Genomic DNA, 23,852 nt, shown 5'->3' on the forward strand with positions numbered 1-23,852 from the left:
AGTCAAAGAACAACTCATACGCAGAGCCTAATACCCCTTCAGACTCTTCTCAACACAACACAGGGAACGCCTCCAAATTAATACTGTGCTAATTTGTTATATAAAAATTGTGTGTTAGAACTGATATAAGTAAAGATTAGGGTACGATACCTGTCCAAAGTCAGTAAGAGAGTTTCATTCATTTCAGGTATATCATCAGCTTTAACAGTAATGTTGATTGTAGTATCACTTTGTCCAGATAAGAAAACAACGGAGCCATTAAAAGGACTTATATCATCATGGGTTACTGCCTTTTGATTGAGACCGGAGGGTTTCAAACTCCAGAAAACTGTTGCTTGACCATCAGTCCCATCTCGATGCAGTGCAATGGAAACCTATGAAACGCATGAGTCTGTTGTGACTTGTAAAGCTAGATGCAAAAAAATCATCCCTTTGCAAATTATTATATGAGTGTGAGCGTTAAAATGTTCAGCTTTCTTTTTCATTCATGCCTATGTATAAGATATGAAATAAAAGATGGTATATCAACAGAAAATGAGTCTTACCCTTTTAACCATTTACTAGTTATATAATTAAAATAGTGGAGACACCAGATTATTAACATTACAAATCACTAAGCAACCATAAACACAAAAAGCATTTCACAATTAATTTAAACAGTGCCCACTTCATCAAGACACAACTTAGGTTTTAAACGTAGTTACCGTAACTTTATTTTGGCTGTTAAAAGCACAGTGCCCACCTGTACTCTCAGAAGATTAACAGGTTTAATCTGAGAATAAGAAACAAATTATCTGATTCAGGATTTGTGGGAAAGTATCAGTGAAGACAACTAGGAAAAGAAGGAAAATGTATTGAAATATATGAAAAAGAGTTTTTAAAAAGGTTTCTCCAGCTTGGACTCAAGCACATGGATGGCAATATTTTTGAAAATGCTTCTTTGGATTCTAAGAAACTTACAAGTAAAACTTTTGGAAAACATAGCCAGCATGCCAAAGCATATGTTCACATGTAAGTCAGCTTCAAGATACACAGATATTTCCATTAAATCCGTATCAGTCCCTTATACTACCACCTTTGCAGTTGGTAAGAGATTAAAACCAGCTTTTTTTCCATGTAAGCATCACAACCTAAATGGTTTTAGGTGCTTACAAAGACAGCAAAGATGAACCTCCCTTTTCTGATTTTAACACATTATTTCAGACCTTACTTTTACAGGCACTTTTTCTGCCATTTTTGTTGTTTGTTTGTTTGTTTTCCAGAGTGGGTGAATATTTGGGAACAGGTAGAACTTAGAGGAAGGATTTTCCTCACATTAACTTTCAAATGTTACGCTGATTATAGCAAACTGCTTTCTCCAAATAAATTTACCATGCTAAGAGACATTATAAAAAGGTTTACTTACCAGCGTAGCAGGGGAATCTTCTGGCTCAGAAAGAATAATTGGAAGATTGCTAATAAACCCTATTTCTCCGTTTGCAATATCTGGAGTAATCCTTAGAGAAATATTTCGAATCTCGCATAATCTAGGACTTAGAGGTGGGACTAGGGGAATTCTATTCACCAGCTCAACTTTTTCCAGCTGTAGGAAAAGAAAAAAAAAAAAATTAGCCTTATTAATTTAAACCATGATAAACCAATTCTGTAAGTTTCATATGCAGGGACTTGCCTAATATTTCTTTCAAATATAATTTATACCGTGTGATTCTATCTGCATGGATCATTGCAATAAATGTTTCCACAACTGATTTGCATGTACTTCTGCAAATATTTCACTAGTGCATGAAACACCAATGGCAATCACCTCTGAACTCCCATGGGGAGTTTTTCTTGGAGTTATCAGACATTATCATAAAGTAAGGTTTTAAAGAAGGGGGGAAAAGTGGCCTTATATAAATCCATGCATTGATCACAAATCACTATGTCAACTGTTGAGTTTTAAAGCCCTTCGATTCTTAAAACCAAACTATATAAATTACCTAGGCTCTATCATACTTTGTTCTACCACTGCTCGAGTAACACACAAAGATATTAATGCACATTTTATTTGAAAATAGGTGGAAATGCTTTACAAATACTGTATTCAGTAGCTAATACTCAACCATACCAGCTAGTTAAGAGTCTGAGGAACAGATGGTGGAACTGTTCGTTTCAGTTGTTTTCTAAGCCTTCTTAGAAAAAGAAAGTGGGCCCTGGCTGTGCAATTAACAGTAATGTAGGTAAACTGCTGTCTGGTTGTTAGCTCAGAAAACTTTCTGAAATACTACACAGCTGAAAAAATTCACTTTGCTAGGAACTTCTGACCCTGGATAGTAAATTTGAATGAAGAACCAAGAAATTTGGTTTTAGTTCAGTGATGCTTTTTAAAGTAAATCAGCTCCTGTGGAAAAAAAAATGCATTGTGAACTGAATAAAAATGATGAGTAATTTATTAAATTAATTAATCTTCCTGTCCATACCAAAAACTGCACCTCGGACTACAGTAGTTTATTTAATTGGAGATGTCACTGAAGAACGTTAATCTCACTTTTCCAGTTCCTCTATCCATTCTTTAGCTGCGTTTAAGCTTCATTTCTTCCTCCGCTCGTCCTCCCCCAATTCCTGAGCTGATCCTTTATTGTGCCTAGTAGAAACTCTGTAATCTTCTCATTCTAAACATGTTCGCCGAGATTATTGTTTATTCACAATGCAGAAGGATTGTCATAGTGATAAATAGGAGTATTTTTTCTTCTTTCTCTAAATGAATTATTTGTGCTGGAAAGCCCTTCTGATTTTGTTTATTCAAACAAAAAGATTTTTATGGTTCATAGAGAAAGTACAGAACACCCACCCCCCGCCCTACTGGAATCTGCAGTTTGAAAAGCTGAGCAAAGTGCCTGCATTCTGAAATAGTTATCATATGTGTGTCTTGTCCACGCTGCAATGTTATTTATAATGTATCATTTAAAAGGGCCTCAGAATTAGATATTCCAATTCTGCAGATCTAAAAAAACCCATACTGACCTACTGTGGTACTCTAGAACGCAATTCCCTGTGTAACAGTGAATGCAAAGAAAATGCATACTAGTAAAACGATAACGTAATTCTAGCAATCCATTATTTTTTTTTAAGAGAATGTAGGGAGAAATAGGTGGAGAGAAGACATATTTTCAAGATCCCAGAAGTAGTTAAAACATCTTCAGTAAACCATAAGTTGAAGACAAAACCTGGCAAATTTTAAAACTATGGACTTAATAACGTCTTTGTCTGAAAAGTCAAAAGACATCTAACTTAAAATGAAAATATTAAAAAGAACTGTATCCGTTTTTCTGCGCACCAAGATCGCTACTTGGGCTCCCAGATGACCCAACTGTCAATAGTTACTCATAGGAAGTAGACATAGTGGCATTTCTGCAGATGAGAACTATAACAAATACTGATTACAATGCCCAGGATCTTCCACAGCAGTATATCTGAACAAAAACTTGCTAATATGTAAGCAAACTTGGTCTTCTCTAGTGAAAAAGGAAAGCCTTCTTTGGAAAGTAGAAATACTTTCTTTGCTGAAAATCCATTTTTCTGTTAAAAACATAATTTTAGTGATTTTTTCCAGGCAATTTTGACTACCATTGACAGAAGTTCCCTTCTTATAAACTCATATTAAAAAAATTATAAAAAGAGGAAAAAACAAGAACAATTGAAAAAAATACTTTTCAAGTTCTCTTGCCATATTTATATATAAATGTTGGATATTTGACTATTTTTAATTCATATTCACTTGCTTGGAATTTCTAAAATTTGTCAGGCTTCTGTAATTTAATTTAAGAGTGTTAATTTGGTTACACTGAAAGCCAAAGAGTAGACAGAGAAACATACCTCAAAAGGTAACTAATTTATGTAACATTGATCTCATTTTGCTAAATTCCATGATTAATACCTGAATCCTCTTACAATAGGATTTGTAAATTGGCAAATAATGATTAGGAATAAAGCTCTTTACAGCATATTTACGGAAGCTGTCTCTAAATAAGAAAGTGTTCTTAGGTGCAGAGCTAATAACTTTTCCTTTTTTGTCTTTTTTTTTAACAGGTAGGATGATTTTAATAAAATTTAAAGGGAAGGAGGCACTACTAAATTACAACCTTTATATTACATGGGCTAAAAAACCACCCCAAAACAGGATGGAGATACCTGTATGAGGAAGTGAGCACCATTCTGAAGAAATGCATCATTTCTTATTGGTATATTTAAAGTATCTTGTGTTTTTCCTTCTGGAAACATGAGAATGCTTCTTGTAGACATATTTAGAATGCCTTCTTTCGCTCTCGCAGGATCCAGAGCTCCAGCTGGAATATACATTGCAGTATAAACCAATTGCACATCTCCCACTGTTCCTCTCTCCCTTGCAAAACTCAAGGATAAAAAGCGTCCCATTGGATTACTTTCAATCTTCTGATTCTCCAAAGGGTAAAATTTTATTAGTCCATAAACATCATCGCTGTCCTGAATGTAAAACAGAAGCTGCAAAACAGAACACAGCATCACTTCACTCTGTGGTGCAGTTACCATACACCACAGTTTTCATGCTTTCACAAAAGCAAGTGTTGACTGTCACATACATTTTTCTCCTTGGTGAACTGGCGCTGGGGAAAGAAATCAGACTGACAGCCCCAAACTATTCTTTGTACACAAGTAGCACAACACTGGCTGTGGCAATTTTCCCACTATGCATCATCCATGTGAGAGAATGGGCTCTGAATAACTGATTTTTTGGTTCAGTAGCCAAAGTGAATAATTTAAAAACGTTTTGGATTGTGAAAAATTTCGTTTTATTCACCAAGTTCATTCCAACCATTTCTCAGAAAGACAAAGTAGAGACTTGAGTCACAAGATGCTCAGCAGTGCCAGCCACCCTTTATTTAACAGTTCAGAGGTTACAGTCTTAATCACCAACCCCTCCTCTTGAAGCTGTTATTCTGTGTAAAACGTTCCAATAATCATTAAGACAGAAAATGAGCAAGTAAAAATAACTTTCCTGTCTTTTCTTACCAAGCAGTCACTCAAGACAGCATTTTTGCAATGCCCTGTGTGCATTGGGAATAATCTAAGCTGAATGCCACCAGGTTAAAAAGGTCTGGCTTTGTACACTACACTAAGCCAAATACTTTGGAAAGGGCTCTATATACCAAGATTATGTTAAGGGTTAATTTGTTTGATTTATAGTCAAGCCCTTTTGCCAGTTCCACCCACCAATCACTGTTATCAAAACTGGTAAAGTCTGTAATTATTATCTATTATAACCTTCTCCAAAAGAATTCCAAAAGCAAACTTACCTGAGATGGTTCACTGACTTCTGCACCTCCCTGTATTGTATGAGCTAAGAGTTTCAGAAGATAGGGCTCTGCCTCTTCAGGCATATCATCGTTAATAATGTTCAGAGGAAGCGTTACGAGCATCTGACCCTGATCAAAAAATATCTCCCCGGTCTCCGGAATGAGGTCTGCAGTCACAGGTGAGGGATCACTGCTATTTCGGATGATAACCCAGGTAACAGAAACATTTCCGTGTGTTCCACCATTTCTTACAATCGTGATCCCTTCAAACCTATGGGTTTTGAATGAAAATAAAATATCCATAACATAAAATTTTAATTAATATTGGTTTGCTTAGTTATCAGTTCCCTGAAAGATTCACTCTGACTTAAGTGGAATAAATGTTCAGTGCTGTAACTGATATTTGAGTCAGGGCTCGAAGTTTGTGAAACCATAACACATGCATAAGACTTTTCTGTAATATCTATAAAACAATTTGTTAGAGCTCATTTTGTTTACAGCAAAAAAGAAAATGAGCAATGGAGCCTTGGCATGGTTTAGATTTGGCTTGAGAAATACACATCAAATTCCAGACTTTTTCTCCATTAACTTTCTACGCCATTTTAGAAAATACATCAAAATATAGTTGTCAGGTATGAACTGTTAAGTAATTATTCTGAATTAATTATTTGCCTCTGCACTAAAATATTAAATTATCAATATTTATGGCATCGAAAATGTGATGTTCCCAGCATATGACAAGCCCATGACTACCACAAAAAATCTGGGAATCATGACTTACAAAAATTTAGAAAGCAAAATTTATTTCTTTCCTATGTTTAAGACAGAAAGATGAATACTGAAGTTCTGGCCTCTATATATTATAAAATACTATTGCAAATTTGTTCATAGTATGGTAGCTTGCTACTGCTCCTCTGGGGAAGAACTACGTTCAGTAGCTAGCAGTGGACATTTTTATTCTTGCCTGTAAAATTTGTACAGAGCTTTGATTTTAATCTCTTTGTAAAATTACAAATATTTAACTTATTTCTAAATAACAGGTTGCCCAGAGCAGCTGTGGCAGCCCCTCCCTGGCAGAGCCCAAGGCCAGGTTGCACGGGGCTTTGGGGAATCTGTTCTGCTGAGAGGGGTCCCTACCCAAGGCATGGGGGTGGGACTGGGTGGGCTTTAAGGTCCCTCCTAACCCAAATCATTCAAAAATTTTAAGGTCAAGCTTAAGGCGTTTCATGGGAGACACTCTAAATCTCTTTTTTTTTACTTTTTTTTTAATTTGAGACTGATTTTATGTATAGTAAATACAAAGATTTACCATGGAAAGAAGACAGAAATCTGTTTCTCACTTTTATGAACTGGTGTGCAGCAGCCTCATGACTGATCCTGCCTTTAGACAAAGGGTTTTTCAGAATTCTGATAATATGATTAAATATTTAGTTTTTACATACAGTTCATAAATATTAAAATACTTCCCATATAGCCAGACATTCCCATTTTCTTGAAATCTCTGTAGATATAGCTGATAATAATAACAACAGACTAAGTGATTTCTACATTATATTTTCAGCAGTGATTCAATTTCAATTAAACCAATAAATGGAGGATAGCAATGACATACAAATTTCTTAAACTGACTAGATACTAGATGTGAAGATCTGCCGTACCTTGAAATTTGGTCTTCGTCAATGATAACTGTCTGTGCAAAGAGGATACTGTTGATTGATAGCACTCCATAGGGTTTATCATTCGGTTGGATGGTGACATGAACAACAGATGGATTAACCAAAACAGCATCTCCCTGCAAAGTGTCCTTAAGAAGCATAATCTGAAAGGTCTCAGCAATTTCTGGTATGGCATCATCAAGGATCTTAAACCTCATGTAAGTTTCATGAACTAGAGGTGGGAAAACAATAGTTGTATTTGGCTGTAGATCTAGGAAGTCTACATTAAGCTGTGCGTGTGCTGTTGAATTCCCAGTTATGATGGCGTAACTGACAGAGACTTCATGTTCATCAGGCCCAATCAATTTTCCACTGACATCCTTACCACGAACCAATTGAATTGCTACCACATCAGCTTCCTCAGGCACCACGTAAGCACTCTGAACAAAATGCACAGGACTGTCGTTTTCCTTAATATTAATCTGAACAGAATTTCTTGTGTTGTTGATTTCAGCCCCTCCCTCCACGCTCCTCAGATGTACGACAAACAGCTCATCATTTTCAGGTATCTGGAAAAATAATGTTAACAACTGAGTGTAAGTCACATTTCAAAACCATGAAGAACACTCTTACTGAGAAGTATAGTCTATATATTTTGCAGAGATGGGAAATAATAGAAACTTGGCAGTTCGTTTCATATGAAAACTAGCAGGAGAGAGGTCTTGGTTTTAAGTTTGGCTAAAAATCTCCTCTCAGAATTGAACAGTTCATTCTCTAAAACATACTTCTGTGCTCTGGCAATGTGAAAAAGAGTGGAAAGACAAGTAAAACAAAAACTAGACAAGGATCAGAAAAACCTGGATCTTTCCAAAGGAGATCCAAACTCTACTTTTGAAAGCCAACTCTATTTGGAAACAGATGTTCCTATATACATACTCAAGAGAATACAGGAACAATTTATTGACACAAGCTACCTTGGCTCATCCATTCCTATACAACTGGAAAAAGAACTCTTTCTGTATTGAGGCATACCCACATCCTCAGAGGAAATTTCTGTCACAGACCTGAGAAAGTGTTTTCTGGTGCTTAGCAGTTAGGCTTAGATGTTTCTACAAAATGAGTGTTTATAGCTGTTTCTTCTGATGTATCTAATGCAGCAGACAATAAACAATGGCTTATAAATTACAAACTGCAAAACTTAAGGATGAGATTTTTGCTTTGTATTACTTTTTCTTCCCTAAATCTTGATTTGCTAAACCTTTTTAACTGAAAAACATGATTATTGTATCAAAACATATAGGTTAAAAGTCAATCTTTAAAAAATTATTTGAGATCTTTGCATCTCAGCCTTGCTGTGGACTCCTGGAAACTAGTACTTTTATCTTCTGAGAGGAATTCCAGGATGAAATTACTTAATTTCTGCTAACGGTAATATTCTGTTGTAAAGTTGACAAATCCTTTTTATGCACTTTTGTCTACTGAGTTCTGAAAAAAAAAAGTTCTGAAGACCCTGCTGTCCAATACTTCTTCTCTTTCACACTCATTTGTTAATTGGCCACCCTCGGATACTTTTCTAGGGCTGAGAGAGTGGGCATGCAGCTGCCTTTGTAGCCGATGCCAGTTCTGTCCCTTGTTTGGCTTGTGGCACTTAAACTTGCATAATGTTGTTGACTGATGCAGGGGGTTTTTGTCAATGTGAAATCTGGAAGCTCTCAGTCACCTCTCTATCTTACACGGTGACACAACTCAGTTATTTTACCTTATTGGAAATAGATACTAGCTTACACTTTATTTAGGTCACTAATACACCAGCTTGCACCATAAAAATATGCATTTAAGTTGCAATAAAAATGTATCCACAACTTTAGCTGCCATTTACATATTTAAAAAAAAATAAATGAAAAGTGTAAGAAAAATGAAAGTCATAAACTGGTAGAAGTATATGTAGAAGCATAAGTAGAATAATATGTGAAATATGAACACAGTATTTTCAAAGACCAATCTAAAACCTGATTTTTTTTAATTATCATTTATTATTCACGGTCTTCACAAGACTGCCTGGGTTTTTTTAAGAATTTTGTCTATTTTCAGTATTTTCTAAAATATGATCCTACCTTGAAACACATCTATATACAAACATACAAAGTTTTTCAATCTACATCCTCTGAACATTCAATGTGTTACATTCCTTCTTTAGTGGAAAACATAACGTGTCTGCTCTTCACACGAATGAGAGCCCACAAAGCAAACAAAGAATTAACTGGATCCTTATGGCCTGTTAACTGAAGCCAGAGGTATTGCACAGGCATCACTGAAGATGTAATCAAAAATGCATTATGTAAGAAATGTTATGATTTTGCCTGCACTGGATAGCCTGCGTTCATTATGCAAATAGAGCCTGAAATTGCAAGGCAGACAATTAGGGAAAACCAGAGCACATTTGAAAAGAAATACAGAAAAGTTAAAAATAGAAAGGACAGTCTGACAGATAAACCTATACTTAGTTCACGAACATCATCCTTAGCCACACAAGGACTCAGCATTCCATCTGAATAAAAAGTATACTGTTTTCCTGATTATTTGTACATTTATAGCTGTAGCACATAACAGGCCTAGTCAGGGCAGCTAGGATGTGTGCAGAAACTAAAAATATTTACTGATGAGAATTACAGAGGTAGCATTAGAAGGAGTAAAAATGAGAGCGCATAGAGCCAAAATTTACCATTACTTGAGATTATGTTAGTAGAAGCACTTCTAATATTCAGTAAACCAAGTATTTTTGTAACTTACGGCTCCAAGTCCCTCTGGAACAGCAGTTAACCTACATATCCAAACTAAAAATGAAGTCAGCTTGTCCATACCTGATCGTCAAGAACTGTTAAATTATAAATCAGCATTGATCTCCCAGGGGTAAATGTAATATTTCCCCTAGAGGGACTTAAGTCTTCTTCAGCTGGGTTTGGTCCATCTTCTATCTGCATAAGAATTGATTTTTACAATAAGAAATATATATAACAGGGTTGCAAATCTAGTCCAAGTGCAATAATCAATACACAGCATGTGACATGCATAACAAACAGCTATCTGCTCAGCCATCTCCTGCTCGCAAGCAGACACATTCAGTTGTAAAAACCTGCTCTTTTGTGGCAGATGGAGTAAGAGTCACCACTCTGAGGAAATTATTGCCAGAAAAAGAGGAAGAAAACTACTTGCATACAGGCCTATGAAGACCCTTTGGTATCTACTGATGCATAACCGGCTCTGTTACATAACAGAAAGGATACTGGTTTTAATCTAATGTAAATCACTAATATTTCATAATAAGTGCCAAGATAAAATAATAGCAGTTACTGGGTTTGTATCCTTTCTATCTTGACTTGTGATAATAAGGAAATTACAGTTAATACTGAAACCTAAAAGACCAGGAAGACCCTTAGAGGCAATATGTCAGGGGCTTTTTGGAGAAAATCTTTCCATTTTCACACGTACACAGACTACACAGTGACATGGACCTGATTAATTGTGCAGACAGTAAAATTTATTGGATCTTAAAACAAATAGATCTGCAATGAACCACACACAGAATCTCTGTACACTAATTATGCGTGCTGTATTTAGTATGCAATAAAGTCCAATACAAATCTTTTGAGATTTTGACAGGTCTAGATTAAACCTTTGATGATGAGTAAGGCCAGGCAATTGACAAATAACTGTATGAAAGAATCTATATGTAATTTTAAAGTATGCATTAGAATTGGAGTTAGATAAGAGAAAAACAACAACAACAAATACAATAAAGGCAATAACTATACCACATTCAAATAAAGTACGTAAATAACGTTCTAAATATTCAACATAAGCATTTATTTCACGAGGTCTAAGTTTCTGGGAATTCAGACAGATACAGAATTCAGATTCAGAATTCAGTCTTACAGATACAGAATTACACTAAACACTGAGCTCTCACACTGACATGTTCGAAGTTGGCACAACACTCACTCAGAAAATTATTTATAAAATATAGGAAAATTTTGAAGAAATATTAAATAAGACATTCCTTAAACACTTAATACACATTGTTTTCTAGTAATACCAACTAATGCTGCCTCGAATATTTAAATGACAGCGAATACTGAGTTTTCTCTAGTGTCTCTTCCCTTTTCCTCAAGTTAAACAGTCGGGTAATTGCAGTACTATCTATTTGACAAGTAGCATCTTTCCATTTCATGAAACATATTTAACAAATGTAGACATAGGGATTTTACTCCTCCTTCACTTTTATAGACACTTTGATAAGTTACGGCCGCACAGTCCTATCGAACAGACTAAAGTATGAAGCCTTTTCAGTAAACTCACCTCAAAAGTTATGATGACCGTCCCATAGGTTCCCCTCTCTCTAATTAGAGTAAGAGGCACAAATTCATTTCTGCCCCTGGGCTCATTCACTGTGATTAAGGCAGACTAATGAGGAAGAAAAGGGACAGGCAATCAGGCACAGATCAAATATCACAGCAGAGGGAAGAAACTGTTACCATAGAAATACTAAACTCCCACAGACAAGTTAATCTAATCTGCAAACAAGTCCACTGATGGCACACATTTCCTAGCAACCAATTAGTTCAGCTAATAAAAAGCCTGAAATATTGCAGATAAAAACATTATCATAAGTTATGCAGGTAGAGAGGTTTGGGGTTTTTTTTGCAAATTAATATTGTCAATATACAAAAAGCACTGGCATATTAGCACTGATATTTTTTGGAGATCCTAACCCCACTAAAAATAAATTTTCTCCATTAAAAAGTCCTTTGTTAGATAACCAGGTATAAATGGATTCTATCAAACCATTGTAGCTGAACGATTTCAAACAATCACACTAATGATTCAGGCAGCAGCATGGCTTGGTGCTTTTGCACTGAAAATTTCTTGTGTTCTTGTTCTCTCTCAGGGAGGTCCTGTAGAAAAATTATATTCCCATAATGCTGGCAATAAGGCATAGTTCCGGTTTCTTCTAACACACACTCTGTATTATTGCCAATATCCTCTGCACCACTAGAGTCACAGAGTGTCTGATCATAGATGATGTTATACAATGCATATATCATGACACTGTTCTCTCAGAGTAAGAGTTAACCATAAAATTGCTCACTAAAGTTGGGAAAATTAATATATTCTCAAGATTTCCAAACCACGTCTTTAACTTTCCTATGGTATTACTTCTCTCTTTTTCCCTACTATATTTAGATCTTGACTTAAAAAGGAGGGGCAGTAGAACTGAACAAATTTTTTGAAGATTTATATTTAAGATGAGCAACACAGATAGTCATCCAAGTGTGAGGTCTCAGATTATGTCTCAATACTTAAAAGAGTATAGAAGTACTAAGGCTGTATATATGTACGAATTACATATATATGCACGAATTACCTCTAGAGATTTTCAAAGATGTAACTTGGTATCAATTTTCAAGGGATTCAGTTGAATAACTAACAAGCATGTTTGAAAATGTCACCTTTATGTTTTCTAAATATGTTTTCACATATACCATATAAAAGAAATTACCATGTTAAAAGAAATTATTCCAAAGGCATTGTCATTTGATAAGATTGTTACAGTGACAGATTTGGGTGAGCCAAGCTTTATCCTTGCAGATGGTTTCTAAAATTAACAAAAAAAATACAATAGTGAATACAGTGATGGGTACAAAATATACATTTTTATTTTACTGTCTTTTAAGAATAAATATTAGCCCATAACAAATCTACTATTTATTACATATTGCAATTAAAATTATTTAAAGCAATAGAATGTACAAAAATAATTAATTATTGAGGAAATATATTCTATACATTCAACAAGAAAGTCCTTGAAACAAACTTTGTAAATTATTAATCGTAATTTGGCAATCTATTAATGATACCATAGCAATACGGAAGCATGTAGCACTGCCAGGAACTCCAAAGCTGTTGGTTTTTTCCCTAACATTTGTATAAAACTGAAACTTTGAAGGTATTACACTGAGATATCAACTAAAGGAAACTAATATTTAGAGTGTTGTAAAAATGAACTACATTTACAAATCAAAGGAAGAAGGAGAAGAAAATAGGCATTTTCATATTCACTGCAAATATTCCCTGAGATGTGTAATAACTGGCAACAAAATATAAACTTTATCTTTACTGAACTGACATGAATCTTAGTCATGAAGTATTATCTTAAAAAAAACCCACAACTGATTGTGAAGCCCTCTCTTGTAGCATGCTTCCTGCGAGACAGAAAAACATGAAGAGATTTATTAGTATTTTAAAAATTGTTTGCTTGTTTTTAGATAAGTCTCGTTCAACCTCTGATTTGGGGGACTGGAAGTCATCCTCTTCTGCTACTTTCACCCTCTCTTCCAGGTAAGTCTATTCGGAAAAACAGGAAAGGCTGAGAATCTCTTCACAATCTAACTCTGCCTGGATCTAACACACCTTCAAATGCCCACAGCTGAGTGCAGTGCCTGCTGAATTTTCAGATTATGTACAAGGCACAGCAACATCACACAGAAATACCCGCAGGACTGGCAAAACCTTCTAAGAAGCAGTAAGCACCATGCTGGCTACTTTCCAGATTATAGTTCTTACCCATCAGGATTCAGGCTCACGAGCAGCATGACTACATTGAATTCTACACCGCTCGTTTATGCCAGATCACTCGCTGTCTTCTGAGGAACAGATTAATTGAAAAATTGAGACTTACTGCTAGTGTCAAGTAAAATGTGAATGTCTCGTCGGCCTCTGGAAGATCATCATCACAGACAGATATATACACTGTTCGGTTTGTTTCTGTATCAGGTATAAATGCAGCTGCATACGTGTCAAAAAAGTCTCCTGTGTCTTCTCCATCAATCTGCAATAGATACGCAACTGAATGCCATCTCCTTCTTCCCCCACTACCTTCTAAAATGTTATTCTGGATTCATTTAACAGGCTTCATTCACTCTTCTTTGCACATAACTCTTTCCACAATTTCCTCTGCTATCATAGAGTTGATTTCCAGACAGAAGGGGTAAATAATAGGTCAATAATAGGTCTTTGTATCCTTGCTGAGCAACCAGGAAAAAAAACAAATCCAAAACCAACCCCACCACCAAAACAAACACAACACTTCATTCAGAACCACCCTTCCTCGCAACTGGGTATCTTTTGCATAATGCACTATTTGACTTTTTTTTTTTTAATGGAAAAGCTATTCCTAGCACAGATCTGTACACCTCATACTACCTGACCTGAATTAAGCTTACCCTGAAATGTGCCTTCCTCCTTTCTGTCTCACTCTAGGGACTAGAAGAAGCTTAGGCATTTAACTGAGATTAAGATTTTGATGGCCAAAGTTGGCAAGATAGTCTTCTATAAGGAGCAGCTCTGCTGTCATTTAGGCAACAAAAGAAAATCCCACTGATTTCTGCCATGACTAAGGCAGTTAGAGGAGAGATTACAAAGGCAGTGGTGTCAAGGCAGCAAAGGGTCCAGGTTAAGTTTACAGGTGAAGCTGAGACTAAATGGAGAGAAGCGAAAAAGGCTACTCTTCATCTAAGAACAGTGAAATCTAAAATTCAGTGAAGAGGAAACAAAGAATGGAAGGTACTTTTTTGTTCTTGCCTATCACTGAGCATATTGGCAACTACTTTCCATATATCTCAGCCAGTAGTCGGGCTGGCTCAGATATAGCCAGAAAGGTCTTACAAAAACAGGCTCTAAACATCCTCCTAAACAAGCTGCTCGATTATTCATGTCAGAGACAAATCTTGGAATTTCAGGTCCTTAATAAGGAAACTTATTACACCAGTAAAAAGCACTAGTTTCAAAGCACAATCACATTCTCTCAAGGTTTTCTCCTCAGACGTTAATAAAGTGTGAAATCCCTACAGATCAGTTTCTACTTCTTGGAATTTCTAAGACATATATTTTTCATATCACAGTGGAGGAAAATACAATGTTGTGCAGGGACACCGATAATTTCTTTTGTCTACAGACTGTAGAAATTGACAAGCAGTACACCTTCTGTAGTACACTGCTGTGCTCCCATCATGGTTAATGACATCTAAGAAATAAAGGAAATATTGTAAAAATACTGACTCTGATCTCCAAATGAAAAGAACAATGTAATTTTTAAATTTCATATGGAAATCTGACTCCAACAGTGGAGTAGCTACTGAAAAGCAGGTTCTGCAGTAATCTAGAACAGGAAAAATTGCTATATATCCACGTTCTCAGCGTGAGTGCACAGCCACAGTCAAAATCAAACAAGCATATCAGCTTGGACTTCTAGTTGAGCAGTAGCAGTTGGGTCCCTGAGATGTTTATACCATTATTTTGAAACTAGTGCAGTCGGCAGCAGTTTACTCAGTTATATAAACTGGGTGTTGCTTCTCCAAAGTGAGGCACTGTCCCAGCGAAATACCACCCTCCTTTTCACTGGCTTGATAGAAACAGGCAACATTCAAAAATTCAGAAATAAATTAATATGTACTGAGAATACTACTAAGGCGTTTTCTTACCGACACAATGGCTGTGATGTTAGCAGGCTTCCCTGTCCTTTCGATTACAAGACGTATAACAGTTGTACTTGTTTCATTAACTACAAATTCTGTCTGTCCACTGAACTTCACTTCTGTGTCTCCAGATGTGAAACGAATGAGTAGTGCTAAAAGCAAATAAACTAATAAAGAAGCCGAGGGCATCCCTATAGAAAAAAAAAAAGAAAATAAATAATTAAAAATAAATTTTGAATCTAAAATATATAAAAACAATCCTTCTCAACACTGTCTTGTGGGCTTCAGAAACGAGATGAAAGCATGCACAGGTCTCAGCTATAATTAAGTCGGATAATGTAATTATTAGCTACATCTAATTCTATTTTCACAATTTTTACATAGAGATTTTCTAAACAGCACTTATCAACTTTTTTCAAGTGAAGGAATAAGCAACTTTTAAGAAGAAAACAATGGCATTGTTACAATTGTTTTCATTTTCAACCAGCTCAAACGCTGACAGTTCTGTTTCCACCTTCTTCGCTCTCTCAATTTTCTTTATAAATGAACATGAATTGACAGGAAGGGTGAAGGGTTGGATGTTTGCAGTCATCTCACAGACCATCTTCAGACACCTTATGGACCATGAAATTTTCTTGAACATTTGCACATTTACTTGAGATTCTTTTCACTGCTTCTGTTATCCCACGATCCTTTCCATGCTTTCTCATCACGGGGAATCACTGTGGCACATTTTAATGACATTGTAACCTTTGTACAGACCTTTATTTTTATGTGTTTCTCCACAATGTCTGGTTTTCTGTTAGGATAAGGCAGCTTAAAATTAAGGTGGTTTATTTCTCTCACATCAAAGGCCAGTTACGTAATGTAAATTACAAGTTTAAGTTCCAGTGAAGTCATTGGGTGGTGATACTGTGGAAGATGCATTTTTAAGAGGCTCTGGCACAACAAATTGGAAACTGCTGCTACGTTATGCAGAGGCTCATGTTGTACAGTGCTGACCAAAACTGAGATCTTGAGTGCTGCAAGGAGCAGATTTCTGTCATAAGGATCTGAGTAATTTTTGAACAGATCAAGAGAACAAAGTTATGCCCCAAACACCAAAAAGTAGTGCAGTATGAATCTTTAACAAAACTAGTTCTTTCAGTAAGATCCTTCTAACTGTAGTCAGTGTTTTATAATGTTACTTTTTAAAACTTCTCTACAAAAAGATATGAACAATATTTGTCTAATTACATATATACTAAAATTTCCCTTTGCTTAAAATTATATTTCTGAGTGCTATGCTTACCAGCCATTTCTGGTCAATTTTGTGCAAAACGTAACACATTAATATTTGCATATCCAGAAAATTTAAGATCAGTCATGTCTGCAAAAGACTTCTTTTAATCATTCATGAGGAAATGAATATTTAGTCATAAGTGATCGCTGAAACAGAAAATATCAGGAACATTGAAATGTATTTTTGTAAATTGTGTGCCAAATACACTTGAGGTGTATTTTGATTACAGAATCTATTCACAGGTTCTGAGTGTTTTATTTAACCAATCAGGTAGATTGAACCTTGCATTGAATAGAGAATAACATAGTGTTCAGTCAGCTAAAAGTAACAGAGCTTCAGAAAGACTTCAACACTTACAATAAAATTTTTTCTGGGATTAATGTTACTTTGTGAGGACTCTAACAGACTGCTTTCAGGCACACTAAAGAACAAAAATTAATCCACATACATGATACATCAAATTACTCTAAGCTGGAAATACAGTCAAAAAAACTGTCAATGTTTCTCAGAATTCCTTCAAGAAAGGACTGGTAGGATGAAAAAATTACCCAATTTTAATTATTTGTAATAAAAACATCACCTAGCTCTACTGAACATCCACTATGAATGTGGAAAAAATAAGAACTAACCATTTTTCCTACAAAAACAACTGTTCATTTTACAACATATTTGGACAGTGTTTCTCCAAAAAAAAAGTCACACAGTGAAATAATTTTGCTGCAGAACTTCACATTGCTATAAATTTTTATTACCATGAACACTGTCCTTCAAGTTCCTACTGAGAATCAAATGTGCAACAAACTTTCATGAATAATGCTTGATTCCCACATATCTATCTATTTAGCAACTCTAATGCAGAAAAAGCTTACAGCAGGAAGCAAAGATAAAATATATATGCATGAAGCCCCTGGGATTTAAAATTGTCACCATTTCCAAAGCTGATTCTTTTAACTTCCAAGATGGTTTTTTTTGCTGGTTTTGTGCAGAACTGCTCCTAAATATACAAACCTTTGAGCCGGAAAGAGAACAGTAGTCTAACCTTTGTAAACTCTGAGACAATTACACTGTCTGCAAATGCAGGCATCATCCATACTAAACTGAGGAATTTGTCGACCTTTTAGCTTCAGCTGTTACCTTGTCATAGACGTCGCAAATATCTTCCCACGGTTCATGCTTCTAGTAAATAATACTGAAAACATGATCCTTGAGGGCAAGATTACAAAGTTTAGAATTACTTGAATTCTATTACTTCTACTAGAGAGCATTCTAAAACTATAGGATTACTCCTGTGGAACAAGAGAAGTTTCACAATCACACCATCAATTATTTAGCTGGTGTGTATTCATTCTTGTTACATTATTTGTACTAAGATTTACTTTGCACAGCCTGCCAAAAGTTTTTAGTGTGTTTATACAAACTCAACTTTGAAAATCATTATTATCTTTTTAAAAATTATGTAATATTGTGAAAATTACATAAATCGGGACTTAGAGAGTGCAGAACAAGTTTACTCAAGTAGCCAAAAAGATTAGAGGTCACAATATTTTACTTTATTAAATATGAACTCACTTTGTTTGCTAAATTTCTGGAGAAATTTCTATGGGAACACAATTTATCCATTATTAATTGCATTGCATAAAGCTCAGCAGAAACCTTTGCAACATCAGGGATTAAAAGACAACTCTGCCCCGCCTCCCTCACCCTACTATATCAGTGATGAGTTTAATTTTTATTTATTTCAGATGAAGCTGGAACTTTTTATTTATTTCAGATGAGCTGAACCTTGTTCCCTGCTAAAATGGGTAAACTGTGTGTTTGGTGTATCAAATACTCCCCCCTGCTTCAGCTAAATACTATAGAGTTCAGTTCTCTCAATCCAGATTATTCAGTCAGGCTTTAAAATAGATTAATGGGTCAAAGTTATTTAAATGTTTTTGAAACAACAACAAGCAATGGAATATTCTATAGTTCGAGAGTATGTACAAGCAAAGAGACCAAGTATTCTGCTACTATATTCTGACTAAAGCCACTTCAAATAACGATTTGTAGTACCAGTGGTAGTTTAAAGCAATCCACGACCTGAAACCTAGGTGATGTTTGTAATGGATTTATAATAAAAGCTTCTGGCATCAAAACCAAAACAAAGTATCTCTCAAAAAATTATCTCCACATTTGAATGGTTTGAGCTAAACAAAATCAATTCTGTTCACTGATTTTACTCATCATCCAAGTCTCTTCTAAGAGACTGCACTTTCTGAAGTTGAAAGTCCTAAACCTTAAAAGTCTAGAAAATCACATTCTTCAACCACATAATTTAAAAAAAAGTAAAGAAATCTGACTCAGTGTTCTGAGTTACAACCCCTAACTAACAATTTTCTCTTAGCCTGCGTTATATGGCACTTCCTGAAGTGTACTTGTGTTTCCCAGGAAATTACAGAATCCTAGCCTAGAGCCCAGCAAAGCATATACCGATTCCACACAGTAATTTCCACAGTAATGTCACCAGTTATGTGAGGAATACCATTTCAATCTGTTGCCCACTTGCCGCCAAGGAGAGGCAGGCTTCTGAAACTGTTTTCTCATAACTGATTAATCACCAGGATTAACTCACTTTTTCTGCTGAGTTTCTGGAACAAATTTCAGATGAAGATTTTAAAGTTTATAAAGAAGTTTATAACTCACTTTTTCTGTTGAGTTTCCGGAACAAATTTCAGATGAAGATTTTAAAGTTTATAAAGAAGTTTATAACTCACTTTTTCTGTTGAGTTTCCGGAACAAATTTCAGATGAAGATTTTAAGGTTTATAAAGAAGGAGTGGTCTTTTCTGAAGATTTTTTGTAAAGAATAAGTCTTTTCTGAAGATTTTTACACTGGCTTCTGTGTTCAATAAATCAAAACCCTCAAGCATGGAAAGGTCTCCTGGCTGTTTTCACTGAAGGGCGAGGGAACCTACAGACCAGGGCACACAGAGAGATCAAAAAGAGAAACAAAAGAGTTCTGAAAGACTCCAAGTCTGAAACAAAGTGAATGTAAAATGCCAGATATGGAACGGAGAATGGCAAAAGAAAGGGGAAGCCATTCAAAAAGACGTAGATGGAACGAGGGATTAAGCGATTAAGCGCCCTGTAACTTGGATTTTCCATTGCCGCGGGAGAAGAAACAAGGAGGTATACTGAAGCAGCACCTCTCCCACCTAGCAGCTATATCCTGCTTACCACCAACCATCTCAGCGCAACTCATTGTTAAATTTCCACAGTGCAGCAGAGCCAGTGTAAAGCCCAGTGCACTTCTCACTGCTCGTCCTTGTCTACTGCCCATGATTACAAATGCCCAGCCAAGTAGAACATTCAAAAACTGGCATGCCTGGTACTTTGCACTGAGTACAGCATTGCAGCTATCAGTGGTTGCCAGAGAGAAGTCTATTCACAGCAGAGATGCCAGCACCCAGCAGCATCTTTGGCTCAACACAGTGGGAGAGATACATGTGCTCTTTCATATGTAAAGAGGAGATTCTCTCTAGTACACGGAAACAGCAGAGAGCAAGAAGTTTCACAAGGCCATTGCCCTTGCTGCACCTGGTGTAGAAATGCATTAAAACCCCACGTTTTCAGCATTTTTATTTTAGGCGTTCCTGGAATCTCTGAACTTTACAATAGGGTTGGAGAACAACCCAGGAGAGTAGTGCTAATTGTAAAAACTTTTATTTAGTCAACTCCTCCTTTCCATATTGTCATGATCTCAAATTAAGAGAGGAACGTTTTACTTTAGACTGTAGTTTTCTCCACCTCAAAGTCCCCACAGTCCACACATAAGCAAAGGAGGGCACAACAGCTGTGTCTGAAAAAAATAGCATAAGTATTACTCAAGTCTGCTCTGCTGGTTGTCATTTCTTTTTCAGTTTGGGGTGCTTTTTTTTTGTTTAGATGTGGAACAAACAAGTCACTCTACCAGAGACTGGAAAAGAGAGTGTTCCACAGGTACTATTTCAAAATAACATCCTCCTATACCTCTTTTTTGCCTTCAGCCTGCTTCAGGGTGGATAAAGCACAAGAAATATAGCTGAGTCACTGTTCGTCTGCACCCCTTGTCTGCACAAACAGTCATAGCCTCTGGGATAAGACTCTGTCCCACCATGCACCTCATTCAGTGCCACTGGATGGCTTTGCTTCTAACTCTTCTCAAGTGTTTCCTGTCTTCATCTTTACAAAGGCATTCCAGGTACCTACGCATTGAAAAGTGCTAATCAATGCACACATACAGACTACTAGGCACTGAAAATCCCTTGGTGAGCTTTCACTGTCCTGAAGTTTTTGGGTCTGGCTACTTATTCCCTACTCACTACTGCTGCTGTGACAGAACAGTACCACAGCCTCAGGTGCTAAGAAGATTTATTTGCATTTGAGATTAATGACACTGACTTCGCTCAGAGCTTCTCTTGACCATATGCTTTCTAACGGTTGCAACAGTTTTAAAAAATCATATTATCTATGAGCATGTGTATCTATAGGAATGGCCAATTTAACCTGAACATTTTCCACATGAAAATTCTTGTCCATTCAGTTACATTCCCTTGAAAAAGGCATGCACCCTTCAACATAGATATCCTAAGAAAGAAAAAGGCTTAAGCTGGCTGCCTTTGCATTTATATTTACTAGTCAGAGAGGAAAATCTATCATCACGGTCAGGAACCAATATTGAAAGTGGTGAATCTGCAAGCTGAGGCCAAGATAGAGGCCAGATGAGAAATCCAAATCATCTCATCCTGTTATTAGAGGTCACCGAGAGGTAAAAAGTGTAATAAGCCCAGAGTACCCCTTGCAAATTTTCCATCAGCTTCTTTTCACTTCCTCAGAAGAATCTGAGTGGACAGAAACTATACCCTTAAATTTGAAGTTCTAACATAGGTAATCATCAGTTTTATCTCTTAAGCCAGGTATTGCTAAAGGTTTCCTGAGGTAACTGCCTGCTCTCATTCTGAGCAGGGAATAATAGGCAAAACTCTCAAGCAGAGCTGAATCCACGACTTCTGTTTGCTAGCAGCAAGCACAGAGAACACATGCCTCTTCTACAAACATTTGCGGTTGCCTTATAATTTGCTGGTCAAACAGAGAACCAGACAATAATTCTGACTAGCTGTAAGATACAGATTAGTTTTACCCAGAGTAGCTCCAGTAAGATGACTTGGAGTTATTAAGGTTACTTTATATTTAGAACAGACATCAGCGTCTAATGTAAACAAACCTTGGCTGAAACCTGCTAATTAAGAACATTAAGAAATATTGGAGTAGGAATTTACTTTAATGTGTACCAACAAAAAATGACTGATTTCAGCTGCAGAATTTCTCATTTATCACTCCACTGATGAGAATCTATCCATACATAGTTCTAACCATACACTGTAAAACTCCAAAATATTATTTTGGAATAGTTCCACTTAGCATATAGTATAGGTTTAAACAAAAGGTAAATTCAGTTTTCAGCTCCACACTGGAAATCCTTTAGCACCTACACAGATTTAATGAAAACAGCAGACATCTTTCACTAATAAAAAGTATTTTACAGGATTTTCCATAACCAAGGTCTAGCTTTTTACCTAGGCATTTTTGCTCCAAGTAGGGCTTGAGACACTATAAGCACTCATACTATCTCTCAAACTTTCTTGCACAAAAAAAAAAGCCAGGAAATTTAAAAAAATATAAATCTAAACCAACAAAACCAACAAACAAAACCAAAACCAAGCAACTCAGCCATGAAGATGCTTAGTACTCCCAGCTCATGCTTACTGTAGAGGTAACTACTCAACTGAGCCTGCCACAGGATCTGACTCTTACACTTACAGAATCAGAAATCCTGCTGAGGGAGGTCTGCAGGCTTCAGTGAGGAACATCCATTTATTCTACTTCAGTGAAGATGTGAAGTTTCACAATAACTTCCAATTGTATCTCTGCTTTGGAGGTTTCTCCCAAGTCCTAAACAGTTTTATTTAACATACTTCTAGTAAATGGGAGCTGAGGTAAAACCACCGTAGCATCAAGTACCTGGAATTTACCCTGAATGAATGGTAATACCACCTGATTGAATATCATGGAGCACAAGAAGTAGTTCTGGGCATCTGCATTCTATTGCTTATTTTTCTCAAAACCAAAAGTGTAATAACCTGTTTTGCAAAAGTGCTTCACACACGATAATCTTGCAAGAAAAATAATCTGTGAAATACAGAACTGCAAATTACATCCTCATGGTGAGAATTAGATGGCATTACGTTAGGTATACTACCAGAAGAATTACTGCTATCCACAATGGTTTCTTACAAGGTAATACTCATGTATGAGCCAAACATAATTTTAACATGTTGCCTAATTATCAGAATAATTGTGCCAGGGAGTTATTCTCGAGTTTATAAAAGTTTATTATGAAACCTGAAAATGTGTATCAACTATATATACTAAATTTAAGATGTATATCTAAACAAGCTTTGTTTCTAGCTAAATGTATTATTTTTTTACTAGATTGAAGCAGGGACTGTTGCTTTTATTACAGATCTGTATTTTATGAAGTCCTGCCAGAGACTTATTTCTGAAGTAAAAACATATTTGTGTCGTTCTCGAGAATGTGATTAGCATGGGGCTCTCACGCTAATCTATACTGTGAATTAATCTCTTAAATCTGGGAAACCCGTTTTTAAATAAAATACATGATAAGGAATTTATGTGGCGAAGAGAACTCCCCTAGAGAATTCACTTGGGTTCAAAGACTACTCGCTACCTTTATCACTCACTGCGCTTTCCCTGGCTTTCTAAACCTTTTAACCTATGTCACAATTTAATAATCACTATTTAATAATTATAATCATTCCCTTATTAACTGGGTATTTCTTTTCGTTCTTCTAAGGCACCCTGTAGCTCAAGACAAGGAAATCTCTTTGTTGATTAGTTATTTAAGACCAGCAACAATAACTATGCTGGAAAGAAAGGTGCTTTGAGAGGATTACACAGAGCCAGTTCTCAACAGCACCAAGCCGAGAGCAGCAAATTACAAACCCAAGTACTTCATTGCATGTAACCAAATTGGC

At 36.1% G+C, this 23,852-nt stretch overlaps 1 protein-coding gene across 1 annotated transcript in view; it reads right to left on the bottom strand.

The window, feature by feature from the left end:
- The window catches only part of LOC104267442 (G-protein coupled receptor 98-like), a gene marked incomplete at its 3' end in the record, with an annotated part of 77,712 nt that overhangs the window by 50,525 nt on the left and 3,335 nt on the right, over window positions 1-23,852 (bottom strand). The window contains exons 2-11 of the mRNA XM_009877259.1: window positions 15,505-15,689; window positions 13,704-13,853; window positions 12,525-12,620; window positions 11,324-11,428; window positions 9,829-9,942; window positions 6,971-7,536; window positions 5,313-5,583; window positions 4,171-4,500; window positions 1,406-1,582; window positions 151-374 (exon numbers count right to left, since the gene is read on the bottom strand). Of these exons, the coding sequence (XP_009875561.1) occupies window positions 151-374; window positions 1,406-1,582; window positions 4,171-4,500; window positions 5,313-5,583; window positions 6,971-7,536; window positions 9,829-9,942; window positions 11,324-11,428; window positions 12,525-12,620; window positions 13,704-13,853; window positions 15,505-15,689 (2,218 nt within the window). The remainder of the gene's footprint in view (window positions 1-150; window positions 375-1,405; window positions 1,583-4,170; window positions 4,501-5,312; window positions 5,584-6,970; window positions 7,537-9,828; window positions 9,943-11,323; window positions 11,429-12,524; window positions 12,621-13,703; window positions 13,854-15,504; window positions 15,690-23,852) is intronic.

Source organism: Apaloderma vittatum, unplaced genomic scaffold, assembly GCF_000703405.1.
Source record: "Apaloderma vittatum isolate BGI_N311 unplaced genomic scaffold, ASM70340v1 scaffold19239, whole genome shotgun sequence".
Classification (NCBI taxonomy): Eukaryota; Metazoa; Chordata; class Aves; order Trogoniformes; family Trogonidae; genus Apaloderma; species Apaloderma vittatum.